The sequence below is a fragment of the Dendroctonus ponderosae genome, unplaced genomic scaffold (assembly GCF_020466585.1).
Source record: "Dendroctonus ponderosae isolate FM_Combo_2020 unplaced genomic scaffold, Dpon_F_20191213v2 Dpon_F_20191213_4, whole genome shotgun sequence".
Taxonomy (NCBI): domain Eukaryota; kingdom Metazoa; phylum Arthropoda; class Insecta; order Coleoptera; family Curculionidae; genus Dendroctonus; species Dendroctonus ponderosae.
In genome coordinates this window covers 7,300,580-7,320,875 of record NW_026018611.1, presented here as the reverse complement: position 1 = coordinate 7,320,875, position 20,296 = coordinate 7,300,580, and the positions used below count along the sequence as shown (strand labels likewise).

Sequence of the window (20,296 nt, the reverse complement as noted above, 5' to 3'; positions counted from 1 at the left end):
ATTACAAATTATTTTTGCTCTATCATATAGACATTTTACGATACCTTTTTTAACCATTATTGGGTGATTTGAATCGAAATTCAAATATCGGTTAGTATGAGTAGGTTTTCTATAGACCAAGGTTTCAAAATTGTTTAAATTTTTCTGAATTAGTATATCGAGAAAAGGAATTTGGTGATTTTGTTCTTTTTCAGTAGTGAATTTAATTGTTGGTTTTTTATTATTCAGATAAGATAAAAATTCATCAAGTTTTTGTTCGCGATGACTGTAAATGGAGAATACGTCATCAATATAACGCCACCAAATTATTGGTTTAAATTTGTAATTATTAATGAAAGTTAATTCAAAATTTTCCATAAATAAATTACTAAAAAATGGGGATAGTGGTGACCCCATAGCCATTCCAAAATTTTGTTGATAAAAATTTTGTCTTAGACAAATATAATCTCATGCTTAATTATGACTGGGATCGTTGATGAATTAATTGTTAATTAATTAATTGTTCTTACTTTGTTTTATCGATGCATTATTTCATGCTCAGTTATTTGCGGTTCAAGGACTGAGAGCTTCCGATTTTTGAAACAGGCAACAGTTTCGCTTCTCTTGCGAAATGAAAACCTTCAGATCCAATTCATAAAAGCTGCAACAGGTGCAAACAGAAGAAACTTGCTTCAATCAACTAAGCAAAAGTTAATTAATACTTGCAAAATGTCTACAACAGAAATTAGTCAATAATGAAAATGTATTCAAACAGCAACATGAGCAACAATTCAATGCTTGCTTGAGCAACACGTGACAAATCAAATTGTTTATTTTGTTCCGTTCGGTTCGTGTCTAATCTAAACGTGTTTATTTCTTTGATCTCAGTTCAAGTGCAATAATTTAGGACCAAAGAGTTTCGATCTCGTCAGTTTCTGAACTCAATTTTTAGGTTTTTCTCATTCTTAAATCTTGTCTAATATGTGTTATTTTCCGTATTATCTTTTCTGCTTCTGCTATTGTTTATTCTCCAAGTGCTGCTTTGAACCGTCAATTCCAAAAGATCTCAATGGTTGTATTTGCATTATCGTTGTATGTCAAAGGTTGTCTTCGACTTTACTCGTCGTCTCTGACTTTCTGTGTTGTTTATGGCTTTTCTAGTTCCAAAAACTTGTACTTGTGCTCCACAACTTTCTTACATATTTTTTTGTATTTATTGACCTAGAAGGTTTTTACTTTACTTTCAGTTCCATCATCAGATTGAGCTTTTGACCAACTGACAATATTGTTTGTTGGTTCATTATCTGAAGGCAAATTGACTATAAATCTTTCAATCAAGTTGATTCCATTGAGTGGTTCTTTAAGCAGTTTACAATGAAAAGCTCCAACAGTCATTATTTGCATAGAAGATGTTAATAAACTTCATACGAAAGTGGTTGCAGTTATATTCTATTCAACAATTCTATTAAACAAATTACAGTGAACCATTGATGGTATTTTAGCAAATGCGATTTTCTTTACCGTATAGTATGAAAATGTCAATTAAATTTGGTATACAACCGGATGGTGTGCTAAAAACGCGAAATCCCAAAACCTACTTGCTGCTTCATTATTACAGTCGCGATTCGCAATAACGACGGTCGCAATAGGCACTAATCCTTTCAAAGATAAACTAACATAAGGCTTAGAATGTCAAACCAGATATTACATATTCCAACTAGGTATACATTTACACCAGATTATTTTTATTGGTAATTAGCTGGACGTGTGCGGATTAGAGCAAATGGCAAAAACATCTTCCGATCTAAACTGTGTCTTAGACAAATATAATATCATGCTTAATTATGACTGGGATCGTTGATGAAATGTGATTAATTTATAAGCTTTGTTTTAAAATGCTAGGTGATCATCCTAATTCTAATCATCCTAGTTCTATAATTTGCTATTTGACTTTGATTTTTTTAATTGGGAAACTTTTTTTGTTGTTTAGGAGCGCAATTGGAAATGGAGCAACAATTTTCAGAGCAGTCGATTTTTTTTAACTCTGTATTGGAAGTTGTTTTCGCTTTCATAGACTTTCTAAATAGCAAAGCTTCTGAAAAACATTCTAACTACGCTTCTCACTGTATTTTACATTTATTTTTTATTTTATTTACTTTCTGCATTATTTTCAGTACTACTTTATCGTACCATTAAAATAAGACGTCCGCTAAAATCAGCATAATTTAAACCTCAAACGAGCCACCTCTGAAGCGAGGACTCAGTCATTAGATAGTCTTGGATGCACTTAATAGATGGATTATTCTCTATTCTACTCGTGAAAATTGTATTATTTTTGAAACAAGGTTCTTTTGGAAAGGTGACTTTCAAAATAAACATTAAAATTTCATCATTCTTAACGAGATTCGTTTTATGGTTTATGCGACGGTGTGTGTTTTTATATATTTTCTTCTTGATACGGCAGTTTTTGGCAAACAAGTTTATTTTGGATTTGATTTTTTGTAGTTATTAGTCACTATTCTTCAATTGACACGAGATATTCAATTCAGAAGGATTTAACATGTTTATAATTTTTTGAAAATTACGAGAGCAACTACGTAATAAAAATTGTTTGAAAGGAAAAGGTTGGAACAAAACATGAGTTATGTAATTTATCCGGACCATATGTTGGGAGCATATTCTTCATAATAATATAAACTTTATCTGCTCAACAAAATTAGCGTTACACAGCCAAATTTGTCCTAATTTTCAAACTGGCTAAATTATGATTGCTTCAAGCAATGATTGCCTGAGCAAAGAAGAGATTTGGCTTCTGTTTGAAGCGTTATTTACCCGCATTCGTTTTTCATTAGTCAATGGTTTGATAAAAAGTAAGCATTTCAGAAAAAAAACCTATAGGGTGGCAAACACAAAATGCAAAAATTCGGAAATTTGGGCATGTTCCTTGGACAGGACAAAGATTTTTTGGATCTCGACACCAAAAGTTCAAAAATAAGCCAAGGAGCTCTAAACAGTTTTTGAATTTTTTGGCCATTTCTGCTATTTACAGGGTGGTCTCAAGAAATCCACTTTTGCTCTTGAAGCGATAACTTATCTACTCACGGTCAGATTTTCACGATCTTGTATTATAGCTCATGTTCAAGCTAAAGCTTCGTCGGCACTTTAAGCTAATAATTCGATATACAGGGGTGCATAAATAAAAATACCCCAAAATATAAAATAAAATTACCCAAATCAGAATTGCCCACAAAATCTGTGAATCTGGCATCTTTTCTACTAAAGTAATGTTACATAATTGGAATATAAATAAGTGATTTTATTTGCAAGTCGACTGTGAAGTTTTAGCATCAACATGAGCGTGCGATTTCAAAAATCGGCTCGTTAAAAAATATATATATCACTACAAGACCGCAAAGTTGATTTTTCTGAGACTACACTGTAACTAAACGAGATGGTCGAAACATTTTTTTTTGAGATACTAGATATGTTAATGGCTGAGGTTTTCAAATAGAAAAAACGTTTTGTTGTCCAACTGAGAGCATGTCAAACCTTCAACAATTTTACATTGTTTCACTTTCCATCGTGTAGAAACTTTATCTCATGTTTTGCACGCATTTTTTGCCTAAACACGCACTGAACGAAAAATAATTGCACTAAATAACGCTTCTTTTTTTTGACATAGACTTTGTATTGCAAACAGTCTGCAAATGTTCCTTTATGTGTCTCTACGTTTCGTTCTGAATCATTTGCGAGATATACATTTTAGTATTTTTTATTTTTTGACAAATTTAAATACTAATTTTTGGAAAATGTTTCCGTGCTGCCAGGCTTTACTTCACGTTCATCCTACTTCTAATTAATTTCTCAATTTTTTTCATTTTACTCCTCCATCAAGCTTATACCTTCATTACAATGAATAGCGCATTATTTTTAAATGAATCCATCGCAACATCAGCGATGTTTTCAGCCCCCTTTGAAAAAGAGGCATAAGTAAGGAAAAGTAGACCAAATGTGGTACGATCGACCGGCCCTTTGGTAATATCGAACAGCTGATTGAACCAGCTGTTCATGCACCGAAACAGCTGCTTCTTGAGAGCAATTTGTGGAAGTGTTAAACGACATTTAGTTAGAAGTTTTCCAGTTAGTAAATAGAAAATGTCCATGTTCATTAACTTATAGATCATTTGAAGAGCTTTACAGATAGGAAAGTCGTTGTTAGCAATAACTAAAATAATAACATTACAATGTAATAGGTTTTTTTTGCCTAGCTTGATTGACTGATGAGCTAAATTGTTTAAAAACTAATTTGAGAAAGTAGGGCTACACTTTCGATATTATGGCATATTTAAATCTGATTATTGGAGAGTAGTTCATGCTGTTTTCTGCTTATTGAATTCGATATTTCGAAAGGGCATTTAGGTTTCAGCACAAGGAACTTGCGTGATCTTTTCATTCATTTACTCGATATAATTAACGATCGTATGTGCAATTGTGCCAGTTAAAGATTACCAAGTAATAATTAATTTTATTGTTCTTGTACAATTTCATAACAATACTCATTGATTTATTTAATTCTCTTAAGAAATTCAGTTCCCACCCATGATGTTTACACCGCAAATCTATGGGGTGAGTGAAACTTGATCCGGCTAAAACCTAATCGCCTAACAAACATTAGACACAATTATCCATTGTGAAAAAGCGCGACTTCCCTCATAACTTACATCCCTTATGCTTAACAATATACCCTTATGAAGGTATAAATTACCCTATATGACATGATGATGCACGATTTACAAGCACTCTCTATATGGCATTACCGTGAGGGGCGGAAGTTCGTTAAGTAAAGTTAAATGGCTGAATATTTGAGGGCGGTTAAAAATAAAATGAGGGATTTGTGATTTCAATCCAAAGATCGTGAAGGGTGAAGTCTGGAGCCGAATATTCAAAAATACTGATCAATTTTGCTGCGTGTGTGTTTCTGTATAATTGGAAAAAGCTTGCTGAATGCAACCCTCTGCCATCCACGTGCAGCCTATTCCCCAAATTCGTTTCCACCCCTCAGGAATAATAGGAAGATGCTTTGTAATCATATCTATTGAATTAGATTCGCAGTAGAGAAAACATTTATCTTTAGATGGGGAAATATTTCAGTTTGGGGTGAATTATTCATCACAATATTGGATCAAATGTTTTCAATCTGATTGAAAAGGGGTGAAATTTTCTGTCCACTTAAACAAGACCATGAGAAGTAATTTATTTTTAAAGTGACTTTCAGTGTAAATAGAATAAATCAAGTGGAAAGCTAGCCCTTTTCCCTGGAGAACTGAAACAATACGTTTATTAAAGTGACTGTCTTTGAGTTGAATTTATGACATTTTCTGCTTTGGATTATGAATATAAATTACTAAGTGCATGCGGCATTTAAACTATTACTAAAGGGAACCTGAAATGGGGGCTTTGGAATTAAAAGTTCTCATAAGTGGAGGTTATCATATACTTACTTCTAAGCGTATTAGCAATTGTTTCTTAAAATTGAAAAAAAAATCACGATTTGTATTAAAAATGTGGTTATTGTGCCAGTAAAGTGTCTTAAATAATTTACTTAAAGTTCTGTTGGAATGCAGACGAAAAATTCAGTCGCTATTATAAATCGTATAATTCAATTCATTCGCTTTCAAGAACCTGCAAGCTCCGCATATCTAAGATCGTAGGACGAAAACAAGCCAGATATAGATAAGAAAATTACAATAATTGCTCTACTATATCTTATGTCCTTGCCTTGCAAATGCAGGCTTTATGAATGCGTGCGAAACATTCATATATTCGTTCAAATAGAGCACGCTCTTCCTAGTCTATGCAAATAGGAGAAACATGTCCCTGTTTTAGTTTATGTTTAGGAGACATGTGTAAATTGTTTACAAAGTCCAGCTTTCTTTGGCCGATGAAACTGGTCTCGGGAATTTAGATTTTCTTTGTGATAATTGCTTGGCGAAGCCGGCGAATTGATCTAGTCAATATTAGTTGCTGGCAATTGAATGAGTTTTATACTTGAATATTTTGTTCCTTCGTTTAACCAGTGGCGGCTCTAGGGGTGGGCGAGATTGGGCGGACGCCCAACCAGTTTTAATAGCGATATAAATAATTGCGAATTTAAAAAAAAAAAGATAAATTCGACAATACAATAACAATAACAAGTACTTAATATTAACAAATTATTTTCTAATGTAAAGATGGGCACTTGCTTCCTACTAGGACAAGAGCCAAAGATTTTCATGTAGAGAAAACAGAAGTAATTGATTTGGGTCCATCGCTACATGAACTTTCAAGACAGCCGGTCTTAGCAAGTTTTATCTTAGCAAGTTTTATTATATCATGTATCCTTGGATTAAGTACAGCATTCTCAAAGATGTTGTTTTCCGTTTGGAACAAGGTGGAACGAGCAGTTTGAGTTTTGTTACTGAAAGCTACAAGAACTGGAAAAGGGCTGCATAAACAAGAGCTGGGTTTATAAATATGATTTAGTACATTTAATCCATCTACAACCATTTTTTAAAACTGTTCTTTTACGTTTATTTCTTTAGCTAACCACTCACAATGTGCTATAGTTTCGAGAAACGAGACAAAGCCATTGTTAGATAGCACTAAGAGATATGAAGCCACAAATAATCTAAAAATAAACACTTTAACAGATCTCACAGTTCTTTTGCAAGATTTTAGTTTAGTCTTCCATGAAATGAATAAACTATGTAATATTGCAATGACAGTACCATCTTCCAGTGCAAGTTTTCAAGGAACTTTCAGCACTTTAAAGAGAATTAAAAATTATTTTGGAACAACTATGGGTCAGGATAGGCTTACTGACTTGGGCATTTTGTTTGTTGAAAAAATATATTGCAAAAAAATTGATTTAGAGTTAGATTCGTTTGCAGCTAAGCATTATAATCTGCTGTGATGATGTTGAATGTTGTTTGTTCATGTTCTGCGTGAATAACTATTTCATTATTGAATTATTTCACTACCTTATAAAAGTTTTATTCACTGTATATTGTAATGTTATTTTCGTTAATTTAAATATTTTTAACCTCCTTTCGTTTAGTAAAAGGAATTATTCAATTTAAAAAATAGATTCGTTTATAACAGTTGTGTTTTTATTGCAATACTAGTGTTGTAGATAATTTTATTCAGCATTTGTTTCCAACATAATAACGTTTAAAAAAATGTTTACAGTTGTGAAATATATTTTTATAACATTTATTTTATGATTTTACGAAGTAGATAAAATCTTGTATAATATTTGTATTGTAAATTCATATGGGGACACTCAAGGTATTGTCAATCTCTGTTAGCTCCTTGTTTGACAAAAACATATCGTTACAAGTGCTTCCTAAAAACGAATCTGCAATACTTGTATGTTAAATAAAAATAACTAAAAAATATTTTACATTATACTCGGCCAAAGAAGAGAACAAAATGTTTTGTAAAAGAGATGTATTGTATCCAAATCTTACAATTAAAAGTATAAATATCTCCTGCCCATCTTGAAAAATTTTCCACTGGCTTTCGCCCAAACGGAAAATAAAGCTGGCGCGCCACTGCGTTTAACCGAAAGCAGTACACATTAAATAAAAGCTAAACATGTATATAAATGTATAGCAAAAAGGAAGAAATGGAAGTGTTCAATTTCATATGATTGAGAAACTTAACCGGAAGCGAATTAGAATTATCAGAAAACTGACCCAAATATGTTTTTTTGCTATAAGCTCAAATACTTCATTTCTCATTTATACATATTGTGGGCCCTCCTGGGTCGAAAGCGATACATAGAGCTACAAGAATACACCACCTGTCTACTTTTCTTTTGAAGAAGTGCATTTTTGATTTTCAAAGTTCTTAAAAGATCAAATTAATTCGGATCCAAAAGAATTAATTATTCTAAAGGAGAAACCCGCATGAAAACTCAAGGGTCTATAAAGGAAATCTTCATATAATCATTCAGTAGTTGGCTGAAAACCTTAATAAATTAAGGCGGATTCTCGATAGGATTCAGACTATTGAATTCTACCCTGGAATATACGTTTCCATGATAGTAGGTATTGCTTTGTTAATCATATAATGTGTCTCGCGCAATCGCTGTTTTTCGGGAATTCTGAAATTTTTTAAAGTTATTAAATGCAGGTCTATCGCTGAAGCAAAATATGTATGTAACATTAAATCTGATATCGAGAAACAACTTGACAATGTAGGTATATCATCGATCCCAAGCTTCTAATTACGCAATATCCATGAACAGTAGAAAATTATAATCTTTTGCAAAATAGGTGGTCTACTTGTACCAGTAACAGGCCTCAGGCATCTATTTGCAACGATAGGATCGCAGTTCTAAGGCGACATTCGCTTTGAAACGTTGTAATGATGGAAATCTATAGTACGGAAGTTGTCGGTGTCGAGAAGACCGAAAAACATTGAATATCGGTTTGTGTAGAATAATTCATGACAAACATATTAAGATATAAATACTTCTGACTAGATATCGTCTGGATCGATGCATAATAAATCTGCTGTTTCACATAAGAGTCTCAAAATAACTTAATAAATTTAAATGTGAATGATCATTCTATCATGCAAGGACATCTAGAGCGGCAAACATTTAAATAATTCCAAAACGTTTGACTGGAATACTATTTTCTTACGAAAACAAGTTAAATTGTTGTTTACAACTTCTACTTGATAAGTATAAAAATTGCCTAAGTAGCCGTCCATAACACCTCCAAAAGAATGCACCCAATTTTCATTCCCTCTGTACGCTTAGAATTAACACTTTGATCAATAAAGGACCAACACATCTACGTGACATAACAGGAACAGTTTTAATTAGAAACTGATTTCCTTATCGGCTTTAATTTTACGCTTTGCTCAGGCATAATCGTAATGAACATATCATGAACATATATTTGATAAATGCTACAAGTTATCAACATTTGGTTACCGCAAGGATTTTAATAAAATAATTACTGTTTGCTAGTGTGCGCTTAATATGTTATCTAGGAAGTCCATAGACTGGCAGTAACTAATACCCCATAAATAACAATAAAATAAATTGTGCAGCCAATAATCAATTTTTAGATTAAATAGCTCGAATAATTGCTCATTCGGCCCAAGTTTCTAATTCGTAAAATCCAGATAAAAACATGGTATATTTCCAAATAGCTGATGGCTTAAATTGAACCTGTGTGATCTTCACGTAATAACCAAGCGTAAAGCGCAAAATTATGGGTTTCAAAAATCGGCCTTAAAACCCATGAATAAAATTGTCTTCAGAAATATTTTGGGGCTCATGATTTATCAGTTTTGATATACAACCTAAAGGGTCAAGTGCACGTCGTTTTTTACGGCCCATAGGCCAACCATTTTCGGTACAGTAATTGGAGATTACATTGCTTCCTGGAAAATTTATGACCGCCTTTGAGAAAACTGAGACTTGGAGTTATCTGGGTGTGGTTTTCTTGTTTTAATTGCTCAAAAAACGCTATTTTAYAGATAAACCGGATCTAATGACCTGTTTTCCAGTAAGGCATTAATTATATCAWWGCACTTTATAAATAGAGAAACACATCCAAAGTCAGAACGCACATTCAACATGCAGATACAAATCTTCAAGCTAAAAAATTGGTTGGTCAAGTTGTAAACTTCAGTAATATATTTCATCTCTAAGCCAAAATCAATCATAACCCAGTCGAGATTGGAGAAACTGATACATTTGTGTGGAATCTAATGATTGTTTTCATTTTAAAGGATCAGTTCTCTTATTATCGCATTGTCAGGTGTATAATGAATAATTATGTCCGCCTTAATTTATGTTACTGTATTAGCAGTACACATATGAAAATTGTTACAATGGAGCGACTCGATTATTTTTACCTCGAGGATTGCGACCCATAAAAGTATTAATAGGTCGTTAACAGTTAAACATGGTCCGAGTAGGGTGAGTTCATTGCTTCGTTTTATAGARAGTGCTTAAAGATAATTAAAAATTTAATTAGCGGTAAGTCTGCTGGTGCTTCAGGACAAACTGGGATGCTTTCAGCCYYACTTTTYTGCTAATCTCATCTAGAAGCCCCRGAAAAAATCACACTTCAATTTTTGAAATTTTACCTACTGAAAATTTCTAGACAGCCACACTTTGAGAATGGTCCTAAATTAGTAATAAAAGTCAARAATTCMCATGCACACGTTGAGCATGTTTCAAAGATTTGTAGTAAGAGTGTGTTCACTGTGTTTTAAGATGTTGCAAGTTCGCGTTTCACTTTAGCCATTTTATTCAAAACTGGTTCTGACATGTTTTAGTCGTTTATGAACATGTAGGATACATTTTTCCTTAGCAAAACTCTACACACAACTACAATTTTTAAAAGAAATAGAAGATTTAAATGAGAAATGTTGGTAAGTGTATGCAAGTAAAAATACTAAATATGTGTGTTAATGTTGAACACGATTTTGGCACTTCAAAGATTGTCAACTAAATCTTCACCTAAGAAAATGGCATTGATCCATTTTTCCAAAACGGATGAGCAATGAGCACTTATCAAGTGCTCGAAAATTGATTTAATAACCCTTATATTGTCAAACATTTATATAAAACAAAATATAATGTATCTGCTGTTGGCCTTGTAAACCTTCTTAGATGGAGATAACTTTTTATATTTGCATATTACGCATATTATATTGAGGAAATTTTAAAACCAGACGTTCGCAATTTTGTGCTTTGTTTCGTTCTAAAAAAAACGTTCTTTAGTTATTACTATTTGGTCCTCCTTTTTGTTGTCATTTAATTTAATTTAAACACTTCTCTTCATTTTCGAGCATTTTTAATTCTCTTAGTTGTCAGCATTCTTTAAGTTGTTGTGTGTATGTGTATGCTGCACCTATTATAATAATCTTGATTTTTATTATTTATAAATTTCTTGATATTTTATATATAACTTATGTATGTAGGTATCTTTCCCAACGTACCATCACACCATTTTGAATAAAATACTAGCCAAGTCTTTAGGAAACCCCCCGCAGTATTGTCTTTCTCCTCTTAAGCAATGATTTTGGCCAATGAAATGAAATTAGAGCTTTTCACACAACTGATTCCACAACTTGCATTGTAAAAATGTCACTGTACTCAAAATGCAATAAAGAATACAGTATTATAAATAATTTTTTACCGGACGTGCAGTTGATCTTAAATTTAAAGAAAATTTAAGATGAAATTTTTACTAAAGATTAAATCTTACTTAATTTTTAAGTAAAATTACTTAGATTACTGTACAATCATACAAATAATTATCTGATGTTACATTAAAATGTAACCATTTGATTGAACCATTGTTAACCATTTGATTTACAAATCAAATGGTTGGTTAACTTCGAAGTTTTTTTACACTCAATTTTTTTATATATAATTATGTATTTCGCATCAGAAGTATTTAACTGTAGTATTTAGAATGAATATTGCATATAGCTTATGCAGTTATGACTAAAATTGAGGCAATTTGGTCTATTTGATTCGCGAATTAACTGTAACAATATAGCTAAAAATATTTTTTTTACGTTTGCTAGAAACTGATTACCAAAGATTTCGTGTTTTCCGCCTAATAACTATTAATTGGATAAGAGTTTAAAATGTCGGTAAATATAATTTGTATAACATGCAAAATGATTATCTGCAGGAATTTGGACTCTGGTCCACTAACCCACATGCTGAAATTATGTTAAGCACAATATTAAGTTATAATTCAATAGCGCAGTTTCTCCAAATTAATCAATAAATTATAAGTGCAGACTGATAAGCAAAATAGTAATTTAAAGGCCGCATTCCAGAAACATTGCCGGAATTAAATGATATTTGTATTATTGGAATAGAATTTGCGAAGAGTGCGTATGCAATTTAATTCCAAATCAGGTTTAACGATTTTCTGAATTGAATTAAAATTATTATTCACCTTAAAGTTCATAGTGATATAGTTGGAGGCAAAAGTACTGCATTCCTATGATTTGTTCAAACTTTTTTTTGTTTTCAGATTAAAAGCGAGATGGAAGTACTAATAGACAAATATTTCGGTAATATTTATCAGAATTACTCAGGATCCAAAAAGTGCCTAGTTCGACAAGCCAGAGATCTTCTAGTATGTGAATACCGCGGTTGCCTTACCAGATTCGAAAATGAGTTTTGCTGCCAAGCTTCCAAACTTCTCCAATTTCTCAAGGTAAGTTTATTTATCCTCATTGCCAATTGCATTAAATGTATTTATGTACAGCAACCTTTAAACGCGCTATTGCTTATTCAATGCGCTTCAAGTTTTTTTGTTGAATCAACTCTCAAACCCGATACAAATACAAAATCAAGTTTTGAGGACGCTAGTGACATCAAATTATTTAAGCAGTGATGTATTGTTTATATTTATTGATGTGTGCCACCTTTAACGCACAATGTTCTAACATGATTCTGTTAAGTTCGTCTTGACATCGCAATAAATTTACATGATGGTACGAAATACAATGCGTTTTTGAAGTCAAGGCTAGATCTTCAAGACATTCAAGCAGGGTTCCTATATGAGGCTAAATACTAAGCTTTATGAGTCGTAATATTTTTCTATCTAATTTAACTGCTATTTGCTGAAATTTCCAAATTATTTTTAAGTCAATGTTTTAAACAGCTACTTGGGAATTAAGTGGATCTTGCGGAGTGATTTTCAAGGTTTTGAGGTACACGATCACCCATAATTAATAATTGGAGTCTCGGCTGACAAGTCGCAAAGTTGATGGAAAATAATGGCCGTATCGACCCAAATCGATGGCAAATTAAGCCGATATTAGCTGATCGGGTCTCTGGTTGCGTTCAATTCTCTTCCGTATCTCATGTGAGCGTTTTCATGCCCAAATAAAATAACTGCTGATATCTCCCCAAAGATCCGAAATTCAGGCACGCAAAATTACAATCAATTACGTCTCAATCGGATCGGCACGAACACGATCAAAAGCGAAAGAAATTATTTCGGCATGGAGAAGAAACGAAAATCGGGCCGCGTTCTACATATCCGCCGTTCATTCATGGTTTTTTGGCCCCGAGTGAAGAGTGCAAGTTAACTTTTTATTATTCGGCTTATCTGAAGATATTTGACAGGTGTTTATGGAAGCAGAGCACATTCTTGCCGGTCATCAGCCAGCCTCACAATCGGTAAGTGGGTTTTAGTGCTCGAATTTGCATAAGAGTCAAGGCACTTAAAAGCCATATTGAAAAAAAAAACACAAATATTAACTGCTTCACGTTATAAGAAAACTAAAATATAATTAAGTTTTATTTCGAGGTATTGGAAAGCTTTTTGTTGCCTTTTGGAAAAATAATAAAACCTATAAAATGTAACACAAGAGATGAAAGTAAATGGTAAATATCTGGCGGAAGATTTAATCTTCTTGAAGACGTATCGTCAACCGATCTGAACGATTTGAACAGAAATGAGCAACAGAAGAACAAATTATGTACAAGGTACAGTTTGAAATTATTTGCTTAAAGGTTGGAGCCATTTTTATAATTGAGAAATACATGTGAAGTTGCTTGTACTTAAATTTTCCCGATAATCCGCTATTTCGAGAAAAACATTCTTGACAAAAAATACCCAGAATGTGACGAGCTGACTTGTTCTTGAAACTGAAGTATAGTTTTATTGAAAATGCCATATTTCAGTCAATTTCTGCAAAACAATACAAACAACAGCAGTGCGAACTTCACCGCCAACTTCTTCGGGTTCGGGTTAAATAAATTTTGTGATTATTCATGTAAAAGATGTGCGATTTCGATATTCTGTTGTTATATTATTATTTGGGCCATTTTGAGCAAGAGTTGTTCTTATATATTCACAAAGTTTTCTTTGATTAATCTGCACAGTTTGCTGGAGTTCTGTAAAGGTGAGTTTTGATGTTAGTAAATGTGAGAAGTTTCACGAACAAACTGAGAGATTCGCAAAAACTAAGTCATAAATTTGCGAAGAATGTATTTCATCGCAAAGACGATTCATTCAAAACGTTTCACTTATTTACATTACTTTCAAACCTGTTGGGAAACACGCAAATCAACAAAAAGAGCAGGTGAATCTGAAAGTTAATTGTACAAAAAAGTACAGTTTTACTGATGGAAATTTAAATTCGTCACACGAATCAGGTGGAAAGAATCGAATTTTTGAAAATAAAATTTGTTTTCCATTTGAGTTTCGAAATCAATCAAATAAATCCTTATATTACAGTTCGTACTCACGTTACATCAGTTGTATCACAGAACTGTGACATTTGTCACATAATATCTCATATACACACACAACTTCACAACATCAGTTTTTACTGTTAATAGAAAGCTAGAGAGCAGTCTTTCTTCAAACTATTACTTGAGGCGGAGTAAAAATTTGGGAAACTTTTCAATGATTTTCCATGACTGTTTTAGTGCGTGTTCCCATATTTCGTACAAAACAATATTAGTCACATGTTGTGATCATAGGACTAGAAGGACCAAAATAAGTACCTAGCTTAATCATTCCTTGTGTATCATAAAGAATATTTCATTCAACAGTTTTCTCTGTAATCTTTGCAACATAATGCTCAATCCGAAAATTATTTTTCAAATGGACTTATTTTAATAATGCTGTAGATAAGTATCTTTATTTATGCAATGTCTCCATTTGTAAAATATCAATAGAAACTTGACAAATGGTATCCAATCGGGCGTGAATAAAGCGGTGCGGCATTGAATATTCATCGAATTCATGACATTTAGCTGCAGGACAAGCAAAACAAGCCCCCCAATAATAGCAAAATATTGTCAATAATTCGAAAAACTTACGTCGCATTTCCCTAGTTCTCTTATATCTGCACGGTCTGATAATTAATAGCGCTTTTAATTTATGAACAGGGCCGGTAGCAAATCATGTTAATTAACAATTAACTGATCTTTGGGTCGCAAACCTGCGGGACTTGTTGGAAGGAATTTATGGGTGGCCATATTTGGGATTACTTAACTTCGAAAGAATAAAAGGTAGTGCATTAGGTACGTCGATGGCTCGAAATTATCTTTTGGCACGAGAAATGAGAAATGCGGAATTTCTATTAGTATTTTAGAAAGCTTTAAAGCTCGGCTGGTTGATGAATTTATTGCCAAAGCTCTATATTAATTTCTTGATATAATATTTTTAACAAGCAGATACTGCTGAAACTTGCTTGAATACGGCTAAGACTTATCTATCGGCCCGGCCTCACTGATTATAAACTATGAATGAATTTTAATGAACGTTCTTAACGCTGAGGCCCTGCAGTTATGGCATTAAATATTAATGAGGATTAAAAAAGTGGAAATTTTCGTTGAAGTTTTAAGTGATGGCTGTTAAAACGCGTTTTAATTAACAGTAGTGCATTGGTTGGCCACGGGTTACATCTTTTATTATGCATCCGACTCGGCATATCCGAGAAGTCAGTCGGGACTTTATTAAATATTCAGATAATTCAGATTTAAGAGAATTGGCAGTGAGTGAAAAATATCATAATCGTTTATGTCGCTGGTCGAAATCCGATATTTGTTACTCGAGTGAAATCACTTGACTCTTTTATTGTATTTTTCAGGGCAGTGATTTATTTACGATCCAATGGTAATTTCTTAATAAATTCGAGTTGAAATTTTATCAACCTTAAGACGTTTTGTGAAAAAATTTATAAACTTTGCTGTATTCGTTTTGCAAAACCGAAATCACTTTGTTGTCATTTCAAACAAACGACGCTGGTTTTTTTACCACCAAATGTTCAAAAGTCGCTTAACAATGGATTTATCTTTACAAAAGAGTCATTTTCAGAGTCAACAGTTTGTTTATACAAAATGGTATAAAAATTAATAGCAAATCAATATAACAGAAACATACAACATCAAACATTATTTTATTGGTTTGCAATTTATTTGCGTTTCGAGTCTCACCTGAAAGACGTTCGTTAGGTCTTGAAAAATTTTGGAATGACAAATTAAAAAAATGTTTGATATAAATTAAGATTCCTCAATGTCGATTGAAAGCTTTTTGTGCCCACAACAGTAAATGTTAAATAAAAACTTGCACCATTATAAAAACTGCATAATATTTTCAAAGCATAAAGCGCTTATAATGGTAATTTCTAGGTGATATTAAGGATATTGATTATTCAAAACGCTAATGCATGCAAGTCTATTTCAGAAAATTGCATGCAGCAGTTTTGGTAACAAGAATCATGCAAATAGAGAAGCATTTTAATATGCACGAATTGAGGCTCTTAGGATTATTGGTTATTATTGTCACAGGCATCGAATTGTTCATACCCGCTAGTTTTGCAAAAAATGGCACTAATAAACGAACATTTTCTTCCCCAAAAAATGTCATAAAAAACGTTTTAATCAAGGGATTTTATCAACAAACTCGAGTTATAATTTGCGTAAAACTATTCGACAGTTTTAGAGATATTTAGAAAATTCACTGCCAATCACAGCATTCAAAGTCAAACAAAAAATATTATATAATAAATAAATATAATACAAACAAAGATTTATTCGCGGGCAGCTCGAAGCTCATTTAAAGCAGATTTTAAACGTGAAAGTCGTATTAAGTATCCAGTTGAATTATCGACTTAAATTTCGTGCGAAACGATCTGGAGAACTTATTGCAGTCTCCGACTAAAATAATCGGTGATTTTCAGTAACTGTAATAAATACTTATAATATTTTCAATAAAGAATAATTGATGACATTTTGTACCACAATGGACCAGTCAAATTACCCAAGAGCTTTTCATATTGGTGTCCACCCATCCAATATGGGTCCACCCATCCGTTAATTACTTTAATTCAAAATATGTATCTCGAAAACGGTTGTTGGTAGCAAGTTTTGATAAGAATAACTTTTTAACGTGAAAATGAAAGTGCAATTAATTTTCATGCTAGATATTATGAAACAAGCATGTACGAAATAGTTGATGACTCTTCTAGGGAAGAAACTCATGTGATCAGATTTAAGTTTCTCATCTCACGGAAACCCCAAATATCAAGTTTTGTCTAAATATCAATAGTGTTTGCAAATAACTTAGAAAATGCAAAAATTGAAATTAATCTGTTAACATTCTGTAGCCCGATAAGGTCTTGCAAACCCTTGCCCGTATGGACATTTTACTTTACTTATTCAAAAACACCCAGTATTTTTTGATTAAAACTGAATGATAAGTTTTTGCTGCAGCATATACAAGGTGTTCTAGCTTCAATCTTCAAAATACTATTTCAACCCACCCGATTTTTGTGTTAGTTAAATTGCACACTATTTGGGAAATTTTAAACATTTAAATGTATTCAAGCTTTATTAAATCAACAAAGCTCTCACTCAAGCATCTACTCAAGCTCAAACAAGCTTTATTAAATATTTCATTATTAGGAAAATATATTTTTTCAGACTTATCTTGGAAGTCTCATAAAAGCTCGAAATATTTCAGCTGTTTTTGTCAGCTTAATTTCGTTTGAGAGTGTCAATATATTGTGCAGATTACGTTAAGAAATAATAGTCATTTCTCGAATAAAGGTGAAAATTACCCTTTCTAAAAGAATCGAGTAAATTGCGCATTGAAAAATAGTTTAAAGGCATTCACTATGCACTATAATCAATAAAGTCCGATTAGAAAATAATGAGCAGTACCTTGAATAACTTGAGCAATGTATCAAGTCATTCTCTAATCCGCTGACTTGTAAGTAAACGCCATTATCTCAATATTCAAATATCTATTAAAAGTGATAATAGATTAAATGTCCAGAAAATTGAAATAATAAAGATATATATTTAGCGATTAATAACATGTAGACAGCTCGATATACGAACAGAAAAAAATGAAGTATATGCAAATACCACCCACTGGGATTTAACACGATATTGCAATTTCCCATTTGCCTTAACCTTATATCCTTGTAGTTATCTCGTGGCTAGTCATGCTCCATTTTTTCACTCACAACAACAATTTAACAACGTTTAGAAATAGACTGTCAATGCAGATTTAAAAAGTGTGAACATTTACTTAGCAATATTCAATGACCAGTGCACGATTTTGCATGCGGGTGTAATATGAGTCAAGGTTTCCCTGATTTGCATTGTGTATGCAACGAGCTACAGCAAATTAGTTCAGGTATTTATAGACAATGTTATCGTGATTGATATTTGCTAACTATTCATTCGGTTAATGATGATTGAAGAAATAATCAATTTCCTTACAACAGCTCAAGAGCAATTTCCTTGTTTGCATGTCAATAGCTTTTTCGTGTTACTCGACAAGTTTGAGGCTTGCTAATTTATCTAAATTACTTTCAAATAATGAATCAGTTCAATAGTGCCAACACCCACTATGTAAAACAGCGTTCTTTATGTAAAGCAATAGTATGCATGGAAGTATTATAAGAGGATTAGGTGCTTTTTCCATTGAAGCCTCATAAAAATTCAAATATGCATAGGAAACTATGCGCCGCCCCTTTAATCTTAAACAAACTCCCATTCATTATCATAACATTTTTTAATTAACTTTTGCCTCGTTCTTTCTTTGTCATTACATGAAAATATGCCTTATTTGCTCACAATGCCACAATGATCACTTTTTATCTAGTTTCTATTCAGTTTCTTAAATTTTACAATAGTAGCTTTCCAAATGCTTTTGGCTCATTGATGTGCAAGTTTAAGTTTTATTCCGTTTATAATTTATTTGTAAATACAGAATTGAATTAGTTTGTAATTTCGTTTGTTAATTGCAACCAACCTGTTGTTGTTTTCAGTTTGATCAATTAGTAGGGTAATTTTTAAGAACTTAAATCTTAAGACGTTTAACAAAAATGAATTACGTCTATAAATTCAGGATAATTAATTATATAATTAAATTCATAAGTTGATTGATGTGTTTGTGGACTGTTACTTTTACGAAACAAATATCAATGGATAGATGTAGGAAAATTAAATTAAAACCGTTAAAAGACCTTAAAAGGACTAGTTGATTCTACCAAAAAGAATACATCAAGGTGTTAAACTATGGTTTATGTTCACAAATTCAACAAAGCGGCAAAATTAAGAAATAAGCTTGACGCTATTTACAAAAATACAATTGTAACTGGAACACGATCAAGTATTACTTTCAGGTCCCAATTATTAACATTTTTGGTATAAAACTTTCAACGAGAATCGTGATTAATTTGGGCTAGAATTGATGTTATTTACGTCATGTAGCTTTATACACAAATTATTATATTTTGACTACAGCTTTAAATGTCGGAAAAATTTGCCTGATTTACCAATCCGTTAATCTTCAAGCAAATGACTATCAAAAGCAATAATTGGCAAATACATAAGTCAATAGAACCACGAAATGAGCAAGTTTACTAAAAATTTTAACAAAATTCGTGTTGAAAATGCAGTAAAGGTGCATATCAGGAATGAAATAAAGCGAATTTTTCCGTGTAGAAACATGTTGCTACAATTTCAGAGAGCAATCTTATCGATCCAGAAGGTGCACATAGGTAGACAAGATAGCCAAGCTTTGAACTCGCTGAACAAGATCCGATTAAGCTTGAAAACCTGAGAAAATTTAGTAAAATCCCGACGAACTTTCCTCTAATCAATTCAGCCAATTTGCATGTCCGCAAGGTTTAGAAAGACTTGCGAAAATGTATTAGGATTTTGTAGGAAAGTGAAAATTTTGCAGAATCTATTATTGGAACAGTAACTTAAGTTTGAACCGTCAGACAATGAGAGTTGAATACTAATTACCGAATAATCGCGTCTGTAGTCTGTAATTTTCAATTTTTAGCCTTGGAATTAACATCCAGTTTTTGCCCGAATTCTCAAAAGCTTTTTCTTGGAACTACACTACGACTCTAAGGCCCGGTTCCACCAAGAGTAACTAAATTATCTTCAATAATTTTTTAATCACCACTTTAATCATGATTAAACTGTCATGCGTTCCACAACAAACAGCCTAACTTCGGTAAGATAATCATCAGTCTCATCAGGTAAAGTCGTATTTCCTTTGAATCCACTGTTCTGATTGGTTCAAACAACTCACAGATCAACTGAAATAATTTTTCCTCAAAATAGTAATCACATGCCGCTTGAACATTGATAGAGAAATATCCTTCTATTTCGAAATACTTCTGCGAGGTCTCCTCCAAAGGATTGTACTTTAATATGAGTACAAACCAACACTGAAATAAGTTTGGGAAAACGAGTTAATGCATAAAAAATTACTTGTGCTGCACTTAT

General features: G+C 32.5%; 1 protein-coding gene across 4 annotated transcripts in view; it reads left to right on the top strand.

Moving 5' to 3' along the window:
* LOC125504238 overlaps positions 1–12,811 on the top strand; it is a 67,426-nt gene extending 54,615 nt beyond the window's left edge. For 2 of the 4 annotated variants that reach the window (XM_048665932.1, XM_048665935.1), the window contains exon 3: positions 12,045–12,811. In XM_048665932.1, the coding sequence (XP_048521889.1) occupies positions 12,045–12,410 (366 nt within the window). In that variant the 3' untranslated portion in view covers positions 12,411–12,811. The remainder of the gene's footprint in view (positions 1–12,044) is intronic. The other 2 variants (XM_048665934.1, XM_048665933.1) reach the window with 1 other exon arrangement.
* The last annotated feature ends 7,485 nt before the right edge of the window (positions 12,812–20,296 follow it).